General features: G+C 39.4%; 1 protein-coding gene across 4 annotated transcripts; it reads left to right on the top strand.

Moving 5' to 3' along the window:
* Positions 1-11242: 11242 nt before the first annotated feature.
* susd1 (sushi domain containing 1) lies at positions 11243-20226 on the top strand. Of its 4 annotated transcripts, XM_070446939.1 has the most exons (18): positions 11243-11539; positions 11979-12131; positions 12314-12454; positions 12587-12742; positions 13008-13160; positions 13416-13557; positions 15939-15976; positions 16182-16321; positions 16419-16599; positions 16789-16968; positions 17340-17504; positions 17641-17735; positions 17854-18040; positions 18188-18281; positions 18407-18662; positions 18840-18879; positions 18971-19064; positions 20058-20226. In XM_070446939.1, exons 2-18 carry the CDS (start codon positions 12077-12079, stop codon positions 20074-20076), a joined length of 2136 nt encoding a protein of 711 aa, XP_070303040.1. In that variant the 5' UTR covers positions 11243-11539; positions 11979-12076; the 3' UTR covers positions 20077-20226. The 4 variants fall into 4 exon arrangements, with proteins under 4 accessions (XP_070303040.1, XP_070303039.1, XP_070303041.1 ...); XM_070446938.1 differs by lacking the exon at positions 11243-11539 and having other exon boundaries at positions 11648-12131; XM_070446940.1 differs by lacking the exons at positions 11243-11539; positions 16182-16321; positions 16419-16599; positions 16789-16968 and having other exon boundaries at positions 11648-12131.
* Positions 20227-21333: the final 1107 nt, after the last annotated feature.

A 21333-nucleotide genomic window follows, 5' to 3' on the forward strand; every position in this document is an offset into this window, starting at 1 on the left:
ACACCACAGTTCTTGTTTGATGTAAATATCTATTCTAGAGGGTAGCAGTATTGGCGTACGTTGGATTGAAGATACATTTGTGTAAATCCCCTGCTGGACCATGAAGCCTATGCCACACTGACTAGGATGCCACATAATGGCAAAGATGAGATGTCATTCCACTAATAATTACACAATCATCCCTTATTATTACGACTTTCATCTACCTGATATTTATACAATGTCATGTCATAACTGATAATCTTAAAGCTGGAATCCTTATTGGTGAAACAGCCACAACCATTTGCGATATTACAACAAAGAAATTACTGCAAACAAACAGTTTTTTCAACTCTGACATTTAACACATAAGAGTACTGCAATTTTTTTACCATGCTACGTGATGCTCATCTCGGCAACAAAAACAATAACAACAGTGCTGGGGTGGCCATCGGTGCCGTTTTCATCTTTAATTCACATCCTCTACAGTAGTCCTGCAGATTTGTCCCGTGATGTGAGGTATCTTCCTCTCGTATTGCTCCATTTGGAATCTAACACATTTGGACTGCACTCCCGCACTCTCACAAAATTTGATGGTCACTTTTCCTGGTACCAACAATGGTTCCTTGAACTGGGTGGTGACAGAGATGGGGGCTCTAATGGCATCAACTCCTGTGGAATCAATGGATGTTTGGAAAATATCAATCAAGGTGATAGATTGAGGATAAATAAAGTATGGACAGCAACAACAAAAAATACTGTTTGAGCCACCATCATTTTGCTTATAAATAATTCAGTATTGAGGTAGAATCACTAGAATAAAAAAACTACTTTACCTTTGTGCTTTTCAATTTTAGCCAAGCATTTAGACAGCATCCATAGACTAGGAGTTGGGGTACATCTGTAGCCCAAGAGTTTAGCAGGAAGAGTTAGGAGACAATGTGGACAGGTTGTTTCACTGAACAGCCATTACGAATACAGGCTGCAAAACAGTGATCACTAAGGTCATTACAGAAAACACCAGAGTAGCTTTTTCTGGGTGTTTGGAGTCATACCTTGTGGGATTTAGGGAGTCCCATTGCTTTAGGACTTGGACAAGGTGTTTTAGTCATGTCCCAGTTTAGGTCACCTAGCAGTACAAATTCAGACTTAGGGTAAGGGGCCAGGAGAGAGCTTAGTGCATTTAGGATAAAGGCCGGTGATGATTGTGGATGATAACAACATCAAGTCAAATTGTTTGGGGACAGACAACAGAGCACTGAAGGTGTTCCTTGGTAAAGTTTGCCACTCCATCACCTTTGGAAGATCTGTCTTGCCGAAAAAAGTTATAACCAGAAAGGTTAACATCACCGTTCAAAACACTATTTCTTAACCACGTCTCAGTAATGACCCACACATCTGGATTGGAGMTTTACTGAGGAGTGGCTTCCGTCTGGCCACTCTACCATAAAGGCCTGATTTGTGGAGTGCTGCAGAGAAGGTTGTACTTCTGGAAGGTTCTTCCATCTCCACAGAGGAACTTCCCAACAACCTCATGGCTTGGTTTTTGCTCTGACATGCACTGTCAACTGTGGGACCTTATATAGACAGGTGTGTGCCTTTACAAATCATGTCCAATCAATTGAATTTACCACAGGTGGACTCCAATCAAGTTGTAGAAACATCTCAAGGATGATAAATGGAAACAAGATAACACTGAGCTCAATTTTTTGTCTTATAGCAAAGGGTCTGAATACTTAAACAAGGTATTTCAGTTTTTTAAAATAAATTTACAAACATTTCTACAAACCTGTTTTCACTTTGTCCTTATGGGGTATCGTGTGTAGATTGATAAGGAAAATAATTAATTTGATACATTTTAGAATAAGGCTGTAATGTAACAAAATGTGGAAAAAGTCAAGGGGTATGAATACTTTCCGAATGCACTGTAAGACATTTCCCAAATGAAAAATTATCTAAATTCCATTTGTGTTAACTAAGCAAATTAGCTTAACACAATCAGATTTTTTGCAACTGTTTCTATCATGAAATGCAAGCCAGAAAACACAGTGACGCTTTAATATGTGGGTGTGACTTAACACACTCTTCTGTGGATAGCAGGATAGTAGAACCTAATTGTTCAACTACTGTGCTGTGTGTGCAACATCAAAAACTGTCACCAACCAAGCTCTTTTTCACAGCATACCCCCAAGAGTATAATGCAATAATTGTGTCATTTAAAAATCATATTTTCATTATTTATTTATTTTCCCTCGATCACTGCAAGTTTGTACTCATCAATGTTTATAGGTTGTTATCAATAAAATGTCGCAAGAAGGTGCAAAACGTTCCAGTTGCCTGCTGGGGGGCAAGGAGACCCCCAGCTCYGCTAAAACAATTGGCAACTGCGTGCCTTTTTCAAGGGATTGTTAAATACATTTGAACTATTTGGTTGTAAAATCATCAGTGATGGAAAAAGTACCCAATTGTCATACTTGAGTAAAAGTATAGATACCTTAATAGAAATTGACTCAAGTTAAAGTGAGTCGCCCATTAAAGTACTACTTCAGTAAAAGTCTACAAGTATTTGGTTTTAAATATATTTAAGTATCAAAAGTAAATGTAATTGCTAAAATATACTTAAGTTTCAAAAGTAATATAAATATTTTCAAATTCCTTATTAAGTAAACCGGATGGCACCATTTTCTTATTTTTTTAATTTATGGATAGCCAGGGTTGCACTCCAACACCATTTACAAAAGAAGCAAGTGTGTTTAGTGAGTCTGTCAGATCAGAGACAGTAGGGATGTTCTCTTGATAAGTGGGAATTGGACCATTTTCCTTTCATGGTAAGCATTCCAAATGTAACAAATACTTTTGGGTGTCAAGAGAAATGTATAGAGTAAAAAGTACATTATTTTCATTAGGAATGTAGTGAAATAAAAGTTGTCAAAAATATAAATTGTAAAGTTCAGATACCCCAAAAACAACTTAAGTAGTACTTTAAAGTATTTTTACTTAAGTACTTTACATAACTGAATATCATCACCTTTTGAAGAACATAGTCAGGCCTACAAACTTCCGATTATTCCATGCAAAACAATTGCGCACATCTAACTCTATCAGATTTCTACAGCAGGTAACTACATGCTTTACATGATCAGTAAACATCAATTGATCATGTCATTTCAGATACGTTAGGGTAGCCTCACGATATCTCTCAATATTGGCCACCATTAATTGGATATTTAAGTGCTATAAAAGTCAACTATACCTGACAAGTATGAGTGGTGGTGGTGCTGATGTACTAGCTGATGATGTTACTGGTAGAAACTTTGAACAGTTAGCTAAACATAGTGGTAAGTAGACCTAATGTACTTTTTTCTCCAACCAGTGTAGGCTTACCTAGCGATGTTAGCTACATTATCCTCTTTTCAACATTGTTTTTAATAGTGTTTAATCACAATTACTACTGACAGACATGATAGGCTATATTGATTGATGGACCACGTCAAATTGGCTAGCCAGCTAATAACAGATCACGTCAATATGGCTACTTAACAAACAAACTTTTTGGGGTTAAACTTCACTGAACAAAAATATGAACAGAACATGTAAAGTCTTCAGGTGAAAGCTATGATCCCTTATTGATGTCACTTGTTAAATCCACTTCAATCAGTGTAGGTTAAAGAATGATTTTTAAGCATTGAGACAATTGAGACATGACTTGTGTATGTGTGCCATTCAGAGGGTGAATGGGCAAGACCATAGGTGCCTGAGCAATCTGCAACAACTGCATCCCCACTTTCAAAATAGGGGTGCAAGCGCATGTATATAAACGCAACATGTAAAGTGTTGGTYSCATGTTTCATGAGCTGAAATAAAAGATCCCAGAAACTTTCCATACGCACAATAAGCTTATTTCTCTCCAATTATGTGCACTATTTTTTTTTACATCCCTGTTAGTGAGCATTTCTTCTTACTGTAGCTATTAGAGTGAAAGAATACCATGCTATTGTTTGAGGAGAGTGCACAGTGTATGAATAAACCAATTAGGCACATTTGGGCAGTCTTGATACAACATTTTGAACAGATATGCAATGGTTCATTGGATCACTCCAAAACGTCGCACATATAATGCTGCCATCTAGTGGCCAAAGTCTAAATTGCGCCTGGCCTAGAATCATTCATTATGCCCTTTCTCTTGCATTTCAAAGATGATGGTACAAAAAAAAATACTAAAAAACAGTTGTTTTTTGTTTGTATTATCTTTTACCAGATCTAATGTGTTATATTCTCCAGTATTCCTTTCACATTTCCACAAACGTCAAAGTGTTTCCTTTGAAATGGTATCAAGAATATGCATATCCTTGCTTGAGCTACAGGCAATTAGATTTGGGTATGTCATTTTAGGCGAATTTTTTTTTAAAGGGGCGGATCCTCAAGTTAACAAGGATCGTACGCTTTTTTATAATTTTCGCCTAAAAATACATACCCAAATCTAACTGCCTGTAGCTCAGGACCTGAAGCAAGGATATGCATATTCTTGATACCATTTGAAAGGAAACACTGTGGAAATGTGAAATTATTGTAGGAGAATATAACACATTAGATATGGTAAAAGATAATACAAACAAAAAAACATGCGTTTTCAAATCTTTGTTTATTTCATCATCTTTGAAATGCATGAGAAATGCCATAATATAATATTGCAGTTTAGGCGCAATTTAGATTTTGGCCACTAGATGGCAGTGGTGTATGTGCAACGTTCCAGACTGATCCAGTGAAGCATTGCAATACTGCACAAATGTACATTTTCAAGTACATAACTATAGAGAACATGCAAAAATGATATGGTAATACAAAAATGTAAGTTTACACACTCCCAGGAAGGTCATAAATGATGGAAAATGAGCTTCCCTACAGAAAAGACACTAACCTTCACACATCTAGATGGTGTGTGTGGGGCCAGAAACAGCAAGGGTTCAAACTTTAGAACCCAGTTCTTACATTTGAATATAAAAATTGATTTTATCAAACAAAACTGTGCTACATTTTATCTCTGCGACCCTCAGGATGACAAATCAGGGCAAGATTACTGAATGTAAGTACATGTTTTACCTTCAGAGGTGAATGTATCAAACCAAGTGCTGTGATAAAAGTTTTTGTTGTTGTTGTGCACTCTCCTCAAACAATAGCATGGTATTTTTTTCACTGTAATAGCAACTGTAAATTGGACAGTGCAGTTAGATTAGCAAGAATTTAAGCTTTCTGCACATATAAGACATGTCTATGTCCTGGAAAGTTGGATGTTACTTGCAATGTCATTTTTGTCACATTAGCACATGTTAGCAACAACCGTCCTGTTATATGGACACCGATCCCGTAGAGGTTAAACAGCATGATCATTACACAAGTGCACCTTGTGCTGGGGACAATAAAAGGCCACTCTAAAATGTGCAGTTTTGTCACACAACACAATGCCACAGATGTCACTCCTACTAAAAAATGCTCACTATGTGTGCGTGTCTGTGTGCGCTTGCGTGCGTGTGTGAGGGTGAATGCGTGCATGTGGCAAGGTTGTGTCTTATGGAGCTGATCATTTTAGTGACTGTCCCCCTGTTACTCACTTAAAGGGAGAATCTCCACGCTGTCCTCTCCTGAAAGGGTTCAGAGCCTATGGGAATTCCAGTTATTTTGAAAGAACTCACTTAATTTATTTATCTTAAAAGGCCAATACTAAATGGAAACATGTTCCCTCTTTGTACCACTGAGTTTGCCATAATGAGTACTATTTCACAGACTCCTGAATGGACTGTTTTGTTTTGTACAGTATTGTGTACTAAACTAATCTAAAGGTTTTAACCAGTACAGACAATTGTTTTAAATCTTTAAATTACTAATCAGAAATTGAGTAATTGAGTAATTGAGTCTTTCTCATAATTACTAAGCATGGTCTCTGAGGACAACTATCACAACGTAAAAGCTGGGAAGCCTGTAGCTCTTTTAGCTCAAGTAAAATAGAGATGTCTAAGTGATGTTATGACAAAGTGTGGTGATGATCATTTCCTTTGCTATTTCAGTGCAGCCCACTTCAGAGAAGTGCAAGAAAAATTAAAAGTAAGACCAGCGCCATCCACCTCTCCTCTCCAGTGGCGGAGGGCCAGAGGAAGCTTGATGGAAGCAGCTTGACAGTTTACAATGAGGGCTAGAAGGTGAAAGTGGTGTATGAGGTCTACCCTGGTGATGTCTGCACCATGGAGAATGGTGCCCACTCCCAGAGACAAGGTCTGTGCAAGGTCACCAGCAGAGATGGTGGAGGAAACGTGCCCTCTCCATCGGGTGTAGTCACGAACGGCAGGGGACAGAAAGACTTACAGGACCAGAAAGCTGGAAAGAACAGTAACTCTATGTTGATGTGTCATGCCTCCATTAGCCAGCCCTGCTCTGGGCCTGAGGACAACTCAACAGAGACTTCAAGACTTTAACAGAGACTTCAACTATGACCTTTGTGGATGCACACACTATCGATGAGTCGTCGGAGACGCACAGCCTTTTGGGTGTAATGAAGTTACACTTTAAGGAGTTTGTCCTCATTGATGATGATGATGACAGTGACATGTCCCTAAGAGAGAAGACTGTCACTGACATGTCCATCATGGATGTTAACGTTGCAGACCTGGTCTGTGGCAGACTACCGTCCATCACTACTGACACGTTCTATGAGTGTAAAGAGGAGAGTCTGGCCCCGGAACCTCCACCCCCTGCACAAACAGACACTGACACTATAAAGCAGTCCTGCTGCTTCTTTTCCATTCAATGATCATTCTATCTGTTCCTTTTTATGACCATTTCATCAATTCACACTGTAACAAAGGCAGAGCACAAACTGTAGTTATTTTTAGTTTTTGTAATTTTGTGTGACCATCGGTGGGACTTTTTGACCTTCCTGAATCAATCACTATTGCCTTCAAAAGCTGCCCACTATTCTGCACAAAATAAGTGTATTGGTTTTAAATTATGGTTATTTGTCATGTTGTCATGTCTCACTTACAGTATGTGTCACTGCACAGTCTTTGTATCGATTTTGCATTCTTTATAGTGTTGGGTAATACAGTAGTAAAGGTGCATAGTAAATAATCAGCATTTCTCACAGTAACTTTGAATACTTTGAATGCTTCTTGAATCGAACACTGTTATCTGAATGATATGTYCTCTGCACAGAAAGGCCTTGAGTGATCAGGTGTTGATTTCTATTCATGTTCCATTCATGTTCTGCTTTCTCTTCTTCACTTCAGATAAACTTTTCTTACTTGAACTGTATGTACAAATCTTTGTCCTTTGATTATCGTACAATTAATAACCTTCACATTTTTAGAATTTCTAAATATTATTTTCAAATGTTTTGAGAAAAGTAATCAGAAATATACCTGTGAGCAGCAATAAACGGGGTTCACGGGATGACAAAGGATGCAAGATCAGTTGGATAACAAAGCAAGCACTCTATCATGTGTGATCTATCTACCTTTTATGTCCAATTAGCAATACCACAAGGATGTGAAGTTTAGTCTAATGCTCTAGGTTGGTTATCTTTGAATGCAACAAGTAATCATTATTAAAGTCATTACTTAATGTATACATTTATATATACATTGACTGGGCAAACAGCAGGACTTCTGGTTTCTCTTTTTCCCCCCAAAATATCCACTTTTCACTGCATTCAGACCACATAATGGTGCAACAATATGTGATTATACAGATACACTAATCGCAATATTTTACATTGTATAATTTAAACCTGACATTAATTTGCATGAGACAAAGTCCAGTTGATTAATAGTTATTGCTCTAGTATCTTATGGTGCCACTAGTGCCAATGACATCTATAGTGCCACCAACTGGTCTGGTGCAGCCATCTAAGGTTACAGTGACTTTATATTCAGACAGCTTCTAAGGACATAGACATCAAGTTTACAAATTTCATGGTCCCATGTTCATGGATTCAGTTCTTATAGCCTTGGTGTGATATCAAATCAAAAATCAAATACATTTTATTTGTCACATACACATGGTTAGCAGATGTTGATGCGAGTGTAGCGAAATGCTTGTGCTTCTAGTTCCGACCATGCAGTAATATCTAACAAGAATATAACCTAACAATTTCACAACAACTACCTTATACACACACAAGTGTAAAGGAATGAACACGAATATGTACATAAAAATATATGAATGAGTGATGCTCAAACGGCATAGGCAAGATGCAGTAGATGGTATAGAGTACAGTATATACATATGAGATGAGTAATGTAGGGTATGTAAGCATTATATAAAGTGGCTAGTGATAAATTGATTACATAAATTTTTCCATTATTAAAGTGGCTAGAGTTGAGTCAGTATGTTGGCAGAAGCCACTCGATGTTAGTGATGGCTGTTTAACAGTCTGATGGCCTTGAGATAGAAGCTGTTTTTCAGTCTCTCGGTCCCCGCTTTGATGCACCTGTACTGACCTCACCTTTCTGGATGATAGCGGGGTGAACAGGCAGTGGCTTGGGTGGTTGTTGTCCTTGATGATCTTTTTGGCCTTCCTGTGACATCGGATGGTGTAGGTGTCCTGGAGGGCAGGTAGTTTGCACCCGGTGATGCGTTGTGCAGACCTCACTACCCTCTGGAGAGCCTTACGGTTATGGGCGGAGCAGTTTCCGTACCAGGCGGTGATACAGCCCGACAGGATGCTCTTGATTGTGCATCTGTAAAAGTTTGTGAGTGTTTTTGGTGACAAGCCGAATTTCTTCAGCCTCCTGAGGTTGAAGAGGTGCTGCTGCACCTTCTTCACCACGCTGTCTGTATGGATGGACCATTTCAGTTTGTCCGTGATGTGTACGCTGAGGAACTTAAAACTTTCCACTCTCTCCACTACTGTCCCGTCAATGTAGATAGGGGGCTGCTCCCTCTGCTGTTTCCTGAAGCCCAAGATCATCTCCTTTGTTTTGTTGACATTGAGTGTGAGGTTATTTTCCTGACACCACACTCCGAGGGCCCTCACCTCCTCCCTGTAGGTCGTCTCGTCGTTGTTGGTAATCAAGCCTACCACTGTAGTGTCGTCTGCAAACTTGATGATTGAGTTGGAGGCGTGCATGGCCACACAGTCGTGGGTGAACAGGGAGTACAGGAGAGGGCTGAGAACGCACCCTTGTGGGGCCCCAGTGTTGAGGATCAGCGGGGTGGAGATGTTGTTACCTACCCTCACCAACAGGGGGCGGCCCGTCAGGAAGTCCATTCCAGTTGCACAGGGCGGGGTCGAGACCCAGGGTCTCGAGCTTAATGACGAGTTTGGTGGGTACTATGGTGTTAAATGCTGAGCTGTARTCGATGAACAGCATTCTTACATAGGTATTCCTCTTGTCCAGATGGGTTAGGGCAGTGTGCAGTGTGATGGCGATTGCGTCGTCTGTGGACCTATAGGGGCGGTAAGCAAATTGGAGTGGGTCTAGAGTGTCAGGTAGGGTGGAGGTGATATGGTCCTTGACTAGTCTCTTAAAGCACTTCATGATGACGGAAGTGAGTGCTACAGGTCGGTAGTCATTTAGCTCAGTTACCTTAGCTTTCTTGGGAACAGTAACAATGGTGGCCCTCTTGAAGCATGTGGGAACAGCAGACTGGGATAAGGATTGATTGAATATGTCTGTAAACACACCAGCCAGCTGGTCTGCGCACGCTCTGAGGACGCGGCCAGGGATGCCGTCTAGTTGTGTAGCATGGCCAACTTTAAGTGCAGCAACTAATCATTCTCTAATTCATTAGAGGCTAATTCATTGAGTCTATATACCACATCTGGAGTCAGTCTGACTTATGGTTCATGAGAAGAAGATTTTGTACATATTTTTTGCATTATCATATGTGCTAACGTGCATCTATAGGTACAGTGCGGCCATATTTGAATTGAGAAACTATTTAGTGTTACATATGCAAAGAATGAGTTGTTAATAGTTTCCTTGTTTTTTTTAGATATCAATATCAAATTCCGTGTGGTTCGTCTTAGGTACATCCATAATAGCGATGATAAATTTCAAGTTGATAGGCCACTGTGGAGTGGATTTACAGTGGTTTAAATGGACAAATATAATCCGATTTTTGATTTGTCAATAACTAAGCCATCTTTTGACCAATCCCTTTCTCAAACTAAGTTAAGACATGTACCATAGGCCTACATTCCAAATATGGTGTAATTTAGTCCTACGAGAAGAAAAGTTTTGAAGTTTTTATTAGCATATTTTAGCGTATTAGCTTATGTGCTAATAGGTATCTACTGGTATAGTGCTGCCATCTTTGAATGCATCAACGTTATCTTCTCAAATTCTTTAGGGACTATTGTAATGAGTCCAAAGACCACATTTGGAGTGAATCTGACTTTTAGTCCATGTGAAGATGTTATAATGATTATTTTAAGCATTAGCGTTACATAGTCAAAAAAAGTGAATTGTTAATAGTTTCCTTATATGTTAGATATCAGCGTTCATCATGGTAATGGATTTGATGACCCTAAAAAGTTTCAAGTTGATGAGCCATTGTGGAATGAATTTACAAAGGATTTAAATGGACAGGTAAAATCAGATATCCTGATTTATCAATAACTGAGCCATCTCTTAGCTTTTCTCAGACTACATTAAGAGATATACTATGGGCCTAAATTTGGAGTTGTTATATGGACTGATGGTTCATGATAAGTTTTTGAAATGTTTTCTGAAATTTCCAAGATGGAGGAAAATCTATCCAGACCTTATGGGTCCTTGAGGCACATTTGTTCAGTATGGGTAAAGACAACTACATTCAAAGTTTCAAGTCTCTAGGTCAATCAGGGTGGCGGATATGAGGTTTTAAGTGAGACTTTATAACAGCGCCACCTATAGGCCAACCAGTGCCATTATTTTTGACCAAATTAATCATGGTCAGTGGTTTCTGTTTGCCAAGTTAAAAAAACGTTACCAATCTATCCTTGAGTTATTTGACTATGAGCAGAATACAGAGATTAAAAATAGGTTTCACAGCTTCATTGTGAACCAATAAATAGAGACCTATGCCTGCTCTAAACATTCTATGTCTAATTTTGTGTTACCATATGTTGCATGCTCATATGTGCTGCTGGTGGAGAGACCCTAGTGTAGCGTGTTAGAGAGGGTCTGGTGGTTTTGAGGGACAGGCTGGTGCTTAATCAGGCCTCTCCAGCAGGCGCAGTGTGAGGTGTAGGCTCACTGGGGGAGTGATAGAGGGAGACCCCACTGAGTCCTGGTGGGCTGGGCGATAGCAGCATGATGGATTTATCTTCCCCTTCCACATTATACTAGATTAACTCGCTACCCAAGAACCAACTGGAAACAGCTTAATGGTGGATGGCTGTTCTCACTGTGTTGACACTATTGGTGAAATGATGTGGTGATGAGACAGTTTTACTAAATTTCACACCTTTTTTTGTGCATTTTCATGGACAGGGTTTTCCTKTAATTCATGTGACAGAGCACCTAGCGTGGATTGTAATTATGATGGGTCTCACAAACACTGGATAAAGTTGATTCAAGAAAAGGTAGGATGTATAAACAACTAGGCTGGCCTAGTTAATTTACTTTAATAAATTGAATATCACCAATTGTTAATGTCACTCTTAAATCCATGGTTATCATCTAGAGTCTGTTTATTTACCTAGTTTTTACTTTTTTAGTTCATAATGTTATGTTCATTATCAACCCCAGGCAGGTTTGCTGAGCCAAATATAGCTCTTATCAGCATACACAGCATGACTGTGCAATTTGAAAATGTGTTTCAGATGTCTCCCAAAGCGTAGAGTACATTATCACACATGTGAAGTATAACTGAATGTGTCAAAATGCTGATGATGACAGACATGTCCCCAAACCACTAGTGCCAACATCACCATTGAGAAGAGAGAGCGGCGGTTGGATTTCATTGTGACCTCAGCTAACTCTTATACCCTTCTTTCAATCCTGGTTATCAAATCCGCTCAGCACCATGAGTTCTGCAAGACGGAAATAAATAAAGATGTGTTTACAAAGAATGCGTCTTTGCAATATCTAAGAGAGGGAAATGGACATACTTTGAGAGGATGTATTGGAGAACAGCACTTGTGATCTTGGCCTTTCTTACTCATACCATTACAGGTGAGTGGATCAAAACAAATCCATCACATTGGTAATATATTCAAATTAATATTGACAGAACCTTTGTAAATCATAATGGTGAAGCTCTTACATAGAGCATCTATTTCAATAAATAACAGTTATAGGTGACTGTTTCAACAAACAAAGATTTCTCTTTATAGTGTATATTTTCTTTATCTTAGAAATGCGAGTGACTGGTCAAACGTTGGATGTGTGTGCCACCTGTCACCCTAACGCCACCTGTGAGGAGAAGGTGGATGGTACCGGCAAAGCCTGTAACTGCATGTATGGCTTTGTTGGTAATGGAAGAACTTACTGTCAAGGTGTGTATCTCCAGGTTTAAACTCAAGATGAAGGATTTACTTATCTTTTATCTAATGGGTATCAGTTGTATTCAAATTATACTAGTATTTATTGATTATTTTATTATTTACCACTATTCTTCTCTCTTACAGACAAAAATGAATGTCAGATAGGAGCCAATAAGATCTGTGGGCAGCATACTGCCTGCCATAACACCTATGGAAGCTACTACTGCACCTGCCTGGCAGGATACAGCCCTTCCAACAACATGGCCATCTTCATCCCCAACGATGGAACCCGCTGTCAGGGTAAGTTATAGCGATTACTGATGCTGAATACTTCAGCAGCTTTGTAACATTAAGAAAAGAAGGGCGACATAAAAATCATTGCCATTTTGGCAGATATGATATATGATTGTGAGTCTTCTTAAGCTTTATGGACGTTAACTTGATGCTAATTTGGAATGAGTGAATGTGCTACAGTCACGCACATATTGGTGCCTAATAACTGGGTATATTACCCAACCACATGAACTAATAATACTAACACAACATCCGTGTTGGTTCTATCTAGACATTAATGAGTGTAGAGTCCAAGGGATCTGTGGTGAGGGGGGTAAGTGCACGAACATGCAGGGGTATTTTAACTGCCTCTGCCAAGTCGGATACCAGGTTCACAATGGAGCAGAGCCATTCCACCCACACCAGGACAAGGCCTTGTGCAAAGGTAAATAACACAAACCACTTGGGCTCAGTATTGTAAGACCTTTCAGTTCAATTATAGGTACAATTCTAAGATAATGGATAATAATCAGGGAGCTGTATGCTTCAAAAATGCATGTTTCAGAATCTCTTTGCCTGCTGCCCTATACTATACTGCAGCCACTGCAATAATTTAAGGATTTATAGAACATTTGCAGAATGACAGGAGTGTTATCAAAAAGTATGGTATCTGTAGTGTTGTCCTTTTCTCCATGTGTAGCCATTGATTGTGGGCAGCCTCCCTCGGCTCTGAATGCAGTCCAGCTGTCAGCCACGGGAACACGTTACGGCAGCATAGCTAAATTTGGCTGCTCTGAGGGATTCTTCTGGAAAAGCGGGGAGAACTCCTCCGTTTGTGGAGCAGAAAGTGTGTGGAAGGGCCCAATCTGTTGTGAAGGTAAAATGTATAATATATTTCCTCCTAGCATTGTTTCATTTAGATTTTTGCATTCATTCATGTATTTAACATGTGGATGGATGAGTGTTTTGTTTTAGAGGAAAAAGGTTATCATGTACTGCATCTAGGAATGGTCACTGGTCAATGTCCTTGCTTTGCCTCTCAGAGGTTGACTGTGGCTTGCCCCCTGCCCTCCTCACTCAGTAATGTTGTGGAATCAGAGCACCAGGATAGGCTCTGAGGTGGTTTATCAGTGTAACTCTGGATATTATAATGTGGGAGAGGGAAATGTCTCCCATATGCACTGCCAATGGAAAGTGGGACCAGACATCTTTTATATGTAAAGGTAAAATAAATCTTCCTCTCAGCATTACATCTGCAATCACTACCTTACATCCATAACTAACTCATAACTGAATTAACCAAGTGCTTTAAACATACTCCTAGGCCATGTTGACCATACCATTAATTATATGTGTGTTCCAAAATATCAGACATGAATGTTTTGCCTGATGGAAATTGCACACTGTTGTAATGCTTTCTCTTTATAAGAGATAACATGTGGTGATCCCCCTATGCTGCACACACTGGACAGGTGTGGAATGGAGCACAAACCCTGGCAGCACTGTGCTGTTTTACTGTAAAGGAGGGTTTTACAGAGAGGAGGGGGGGAATATTTCACAATGCACTAGAGATGGTTACTGGACAAGGCAACGTTGTCATGTAAAGGTAACAGTTTTGCCACGTAATACTTTCTCACATATTCTCTTGTGAAACCTCTTTTGAGATTTTCTGTAATCTATTATGTCATGTAGGAATCATATCAGAGAAGCCAAATTCTACTATATATCAAATATCCTGGTGAATAATCTGTAACTCAACATTCTCTCATTCTCTGTGTAGAGGTTGATGTAGTTCCCCCTGCCTCCCTCACTCAGTAATGTTGTGGAATCAGAGCACCAGGATAGGCTCTGAGCGTGGTGTTTATTCAGTGTACTCTGGATATTACAATGTGGGAGAGGGAAATGTCTCCATATGCAAACTGCAAGGGACAGTGGGACCAGACATCTTTTATATGTAAAGGTAAAATAAATCTTCCCTCTCAACATTACCACCTGCAATCAATACCTTACAAGTTATCCATAACTAACCCATAACTGAATTACCCAAGTGCTTTAACAAATACCTCAGAGGTCATGTTGATCATACCATGGAACAATATTGTGTGTGCAAAATGTAAGATATTAATGTCTGCTTGATGGAAATGTGTAGAAATTGCACACTGTTATAATGCTTTCTCTTTATAGAGATAACGTGTGGTGATCCCCCTATGCTGCCACACACTGGACAGGTGTGGAATGGCAGCACAAACCCTGGCAGCACTGTGCTGTTTTACTGTAAAGAGGGATTTTATAGAGAGGGAGGGGGGAATATTTCCTACTGTACAGAAAATGGTTTCTGGACAAAGGCAACATTATCATGCAAAGGTAACTGAACATTTCTTACATACACTGACAGAGATGAAATTATGAGAAATACATGGTTTTTAGCACTCTGATACACCAGTAGAAACAAAGCATTATTGATAAATAGCTACATGTCTTCATACGATAAGACCTGTGGTTGAAATGAAAGTGTTGAAAGTCAAATCTAAATGTTCCTTATGCTTTACATCCAGGATACACATAATCAATTCCATACTGCTTTCCCCCTTAGAAATACTGTGTGGTGGTCCCCCTATACTGCCCCACACTGGACAGGTGTGGAATGGCAGCACAAACCCTGGCAGCACTGTGCTGTTTTACTGTAAAGAGGGATTTCATAGAGAGAGGGGGGGAGGTATTTCCCAATGCACTAAAGACGGTAACTGGACAAAGGCAACATTGTCATGTAAAGGTAATGTATATGACTTTGTCACATGTTCTCTAGTTAAACCTCCTTTGAGATTTTGTGTAATGTATGTATGAATCATATCAGAGAGGCCAAATCTCCTTCCTATACAAATATCCTGGTGAACAATCTGTTATCTCAACCATTCTCTCATTCTCTCTAGAGGTTGACTGTGGTTCTCCCCCTGCCCTCCCTCAATAATTTTGTGAGCTCAGAGCACCTGGATAATTAAATGATTTATAGAACATTTGCAGAATGACAGTAGTGTTATCAAAAGCTGTATCTGTAGTGTTGTCCTTTTCTCCATGTGTAGCCATTGATTGTGGGCAGCCTCCCTCGGCTCTGAATGCAGTCCAGCTGTCAGCCACAGGAACACGTTACGGCAGTGTGGCTAAATTTGGCTGCTCTGAGGGGTTCTTCTGGAAAAGCGGGGAGAACTCCTCCGTTTGTGGAGCGAGAAAGTGTGTGGAAGGGCCCAAGTCTTGTTTGTGAAGGTAAAATGTATACATTTTTCCCTCCTAGCATTGTTTCATTTAGATTTTTGCATTCATTTATGTATTTAACATGTGGATGGATGAGTGTTTTGTTTGTAGAGAAAAAGGTTATCATGTACTGCATCTAGGAAATGTCACTGGTCAATGTCATTGCTTTGCCTCTCCGAGGTTGACTGTGGCTTGCCCCCTGCCCTCCCTCACTCAGTAATGTTGTGGAATCAGAGCACCAGGATAGGCTCTGAGGTGGTTTATCAGTGTAACTCTGGATATTACAATGTGGGAGAGGGAAATGTCTCCGTATGCACTGCCAAGGGACAGTGGGACCAGACATATTTCTATGTGAAGGTATTATATTAGTCATTCTGTATGGTCATGACACATTAATAACAATTACATATGATACCAACTCTTATATAACCACTATCCCCTTTTTAAATTATAGCGATTGGACTGTGGGGAGCCAGTGTTTATATCCCATGCTAAGATGCTATGGAACCGGACATCGTTGATTGGTAGTGTGGTTTATTACCAATGTGTTGAAGGATATTACTCCACGAGTGGGAAATGTTATACTGAGTGTGGAGAGAATGGACTTTGGGAGAATATAGAACTTCAATGTGAAGGTGCATTTCTATTACCAGCAATATAATGAAGGTCTTTCAAAGACATGTATTTTCATTTATATTCAAATGCACATTTGCTTTGTTATTGTACTGTATGAGTCATTTTGCTTGAATAACTTGAACATGTACAGTAGTGTTTTTGTCTTTTTATGTTAAACCAAACAAACCTCAACTGATTTCTGTGAACAGAGTTAAACTGTGGGGCTCCACTAACCCTTCCCCATACTAACATGCTGTGGGACAATACAACTGTCCTGGGCAGTGTGATTGAGTATGTATGTAAGGATGGATTTTACCAGGAGGGAGGAAATAGTCTCTCAACATGTATATCATCAGGACAGTGGGGAATTGTTTCAATAATATGCAAAGGTACGGTAACAATATCTCACTCTGAAGCTAACCCTATTCTGCTGCATGATCAATTGTTTGTGCGGGCACACTGCAACAGTTACTCCCGTGAACTCATTATACTGTGTCAAAGTGCTCACATTCAAATTGATGTTGTATGTCTATCATGAATGCGCCCACCTATGTAGTAGATGTGCTTTCAGCACTTACTATTCTGTACCAGAAGGGGGTAATGTTGTATTGGGTAATGGGTTGTAAATTCATGTTTAATCATGATCATGAGTATGTTGCAACAAAATAATCAAGACTAGTATTTGTGTATACTGTGCAGTGTAATCTAATATTTTATGGTAATCGTCACATAATTCAATTGATCCACCTTGTTTTGACAGCTACATGTGGACCGGCCCCTGCTCTGGCCAACACAGAGGTGGTGCTGCAGAACACAAGTGTTGTGTTCCATCGTTGTCTGGAAGGATTCCACAGCTGGAGAGGAAGAAACACCTCTGTTTGTGACATCACTGGGAAGTGGCAAGCTGCCACAATGCGATGCAGAGGTATGCATTCAGAAATCTGTGAACTATAGTTCATTTGAAAAACCTTTTAGTATGTGGAAGGAATTAGTGTAGATCAGTGATTTTTTTTTTTCCACTTTTTTTTAACACATTGTTTCTCATCCCTTGTGACTACCAGAAATCAAGCCTGCCATCAGCGACTTGGTTGTCTTTAATGAAAAATGTTTGCGTTGGAAAGCAGACAAGTATGAAGAAGACACAGAGAATTACAGAGTAAGTTTACCTTAACAAGGACCTTAAAATATGATAATATTATTGATTATAAAAAGTGCTCTCTGAACTGCATACACCTTGACCATCATTATTTGATCTGTCTACCTGTATGTAACAGGTAGCATTTGTGGGATTCAGGGCCTATCAAAGGTCATTCCATGACAAGAGGAAGAAGCTCCTCAGCTCCACATCAGACCACCCTGAGATCTGCCTGAACCTGCTGCCTGTTACCAACTACACCATCAGCATCACTGCACTGTCTGCCAGGTTCACCTCCACACTTACAACAAACACCAGCCTACAAGGTACACTACAAACACCCTTGACTAACAATCACAATTTGATTAATAAATATCTGAAGATATTATGAGAAACATGGAGAAGAATATTGACTTTGACATGGATATGAAATCCAATGTTATTAAATGTGTCAATACCTTCTCATCTTATAGTGCCTCAAGCCCCAGAGATTTTATACAGAGAAATTGAGGCTCCATTGCCCACTTTGTGGCTACGCAGATCAGCTGACACTCTGGACCCAATTAGGTAATTCATAATTTTACCTCCAACACTCTCCCGTACTAAAAGCTGATTTTGTATCTTGAAATTTGCCCACTGAGGTCTGGCTATTACGACACAAACCCTTTTCTCTTTTATTCCTGGGTTTACAGTTTCTACCAGGTGTTTGTGTTGCCACTGGAGGGGACTCTTGTGTTTGACTGCAGCTCTCCTAAGACCCCAGACTTCTCCAGTCAGAGGAAGCCCCATGGACAGTACATCACTGCCCAGCTCCATCTGAGGGATATAGGGAAAGAGATTAACCTGACTTTGGGCGATGGACACTACTATGGAGGGTTCTACAATGCTCCTTTACAGAAAGGCAGAGACTATTACATCATATTACGAGCTGTCAGTCAATGGGGAGGGGTAAGACAAACTGCTATGCATTGGAAATAAATTATATGTGGAGTTTATTCATATAAAAGGAAGGACAGTTTTGAAGGTCATCTTTAACAAATTATTATTGATAATGCTTGTTGATCTTATAGAACTCCTGCATTAATAATTCATCATTCTGTATGTGCCATTTGAACTATTTTCTAGGCTTTCAAGCACTCTTGTGTTATTTGGGCAAAAGTGAGAGGTAAGGGTTCCTTTTCTCATATTTAGCCCACTGTTGTGGTTTAATCAGATTGTTGTATTGATGTTGCATGATGTTTTCTCTCGTTTGGCAGATATATCCTACATAATGAAGGTTTCATCGCTTTTTGCTGGAGGATCAATTGGAGTCTTTGCTTTGGCCATTTTTCTGGGACACTGTTACACCTGGTAAGATCTATCCTATCCTAGTGTGTATGCCTACTTATGACATTTATGATACAGTTGAAGTCAGAAGTTTACATACACCTTAGCCAAATACATTTAAACTCAGATTTTCACAATTCCTGACATTTAATCCTAGTAAAAATTCGCTGTTTTAGGTCAGTTAGAATCACCACTTTATTTTAAGACTGTGAAATGTCAGAATAATAGTAGAGAGAATGATTTATTTCAGCTTTTATTTCTTTCATCACATTCCCAGTGGGTCAGAAGTTTACATACACTCAATTAGTATTTGGTAGCATTGCCTTTAAATTGTTTAACTTGGGTCAAACGTTTCAGGTAGCCTTCCACAAGCTTCCCACAATAAGTTGGGTGAATTTTGGCYCATTCCTCCTGACAGAGCTGGTGTAACTGAGTCAGGTTTGTAGGCCTCCTTRMTCGCACACGCTTTTTCAGTTCTGCCCACAAATTKTCTATRGGATTGAGGTCAGGGCTTTGTGATGGGCTTTTGGGCTTTTGATTTCTTTTGATTTTCCCATGATGTCAAGCACAGAGGCACTGAGTTTGAAGGTAGGCCTTGAAATACATCCACAGGTACACCTCCAATTGACTCAAATGATGTCAATTAGCCTATCAGAAGCTTCTAAAGCCATGACATCATTTTCTGGCATTTTCCAAGGTGTTTAAAGGCACAGAACTTAGTGTATGTAAACTTCTGACCTACTGGAATTGTGATACAGTGAATTATAAATGAAATAATCTTTCTGTAAACAATTGTTGGAAAAATTACTTGTGTTATGCACAAAGTAGATGTCCTACTTGCCAAAACTATAATTTGTTAACAAGAAATGTGTGGAGTGGTTGAAAAACAAGTTTTAATGACTCCAACCTAAGTGTATGTAAACTTCCTACTTCAACTGTATGTGGAATTCATTTTCAGATACTGATCAAATCTGACTTAATACATAGCCTACTTAACTTTCTGTATCCCCTTTTCAGGTTTTGTAAGAAGACATGACAGTCATCGTGAGGACTGCCTTTTTAAGTTGGGTCACACTTGGTTTATATTAGCATAACGTTCAACGACATTTACCTGTCATATTGTAACTGTGTAAAAATGTGTTTTGTATTGTAGTTGTTTTCTGTACTAAAATAAAGGTATAAAAATGTTTTGTCATTGTTTATAGAGTTTTATTATCAGCAATATCATAAATAATATGTTCTTAAAATACATTCATACACATGCAATACAATGCATTTAAACTTTTTACTCTGTTGGTTTGCTACATTTTTAATCACAAGTTTCGAAAAAGGCAACAGTAAACATGTCGTCACCCCCCCCCCCCTCTTGGGCAAATCAGTGTAATTTTGTAAATGCCGGGTCTCTATGGCAAGATGCATCAATCACCCAGGTTTCGTCAAAATCGGGCTAGTGGTGTCTGAGATACCGTGTGTGACTAAAGTACAAACGGAAGGAAAGAGACAGATCCATATTTCCCCTTCCGATTTCATCGTGGGGGACAATTACAGACATCACCAGACCCAATCAAAGGGATGACTAACTCTGGAGATCCTTTTGGCCCCTTAGGTAGATCTGGCTTTCGGTTTTTTGCACCTTGTAGAATAATCTCCAGAACTCTCTAAGGTTGGATTTTTTGATGTCGCTATGGCAGTTCAGACGGCTGGTTGATTACTTTTTTACTGAGGAATGTGTTGTTTTTCATGAGCATGTTTTGTAAGTCACTTTTCTGAAATTGCTTGTAAATATTGTATGTTTTTTATTGTGTTGGATTTGTAAATATTGTGAATTTTCTATGATTTCTATGAAAGAGAGGCCTTGGTCTCAATGTGATTCCCTGTTTAAATACATTTCAAAAAGGCAACAGTAAACATGTAGTCATCCACGAATGATGCAGCGTCCCGCTTGGGCCAGTCAGTGTAATTTAGCTAATGCCGGATCTCTGTGGCAAGACGCATCATTCACCCAAGTTTAATCAAAATCAGGCCAGTGGTGTCTGAGATATCGCATGGGTTAGCTAGACTCATATCCTTGAGCATGTCTGCCAAATTTCAGCACTCTGAGTCAAACAGATCAGGAGATTTAAATATGTGCCCGTTATAGTGCTACCATGTGATCAATGTGAATGTTCTTGCATATGGTGAGTCTTGACAGTGTTTGCAACATGTGTACCAAATTGTGTGACAATATGAATATCCTTGACTTATTTATATGCGTTTATGTGCCATACCACACCCACGTGAATGTTTATTGGTC

Source organism: Salvelinus sp. IW2-2015, linkage group LG15, assembly GCF_002910315.2.
Source record: "Salvelinus sp. IW2-2015 linkage group LG15, ASM291031v2, whole genome shotgun sequence".
Taxonomy (NCBI): Eukaryota; Metazoa; Chordata; class Actinopteri; order Salmoniformes; family Salmonidae; genus Salvelinus; species Salvelinus sp. IW2-2015.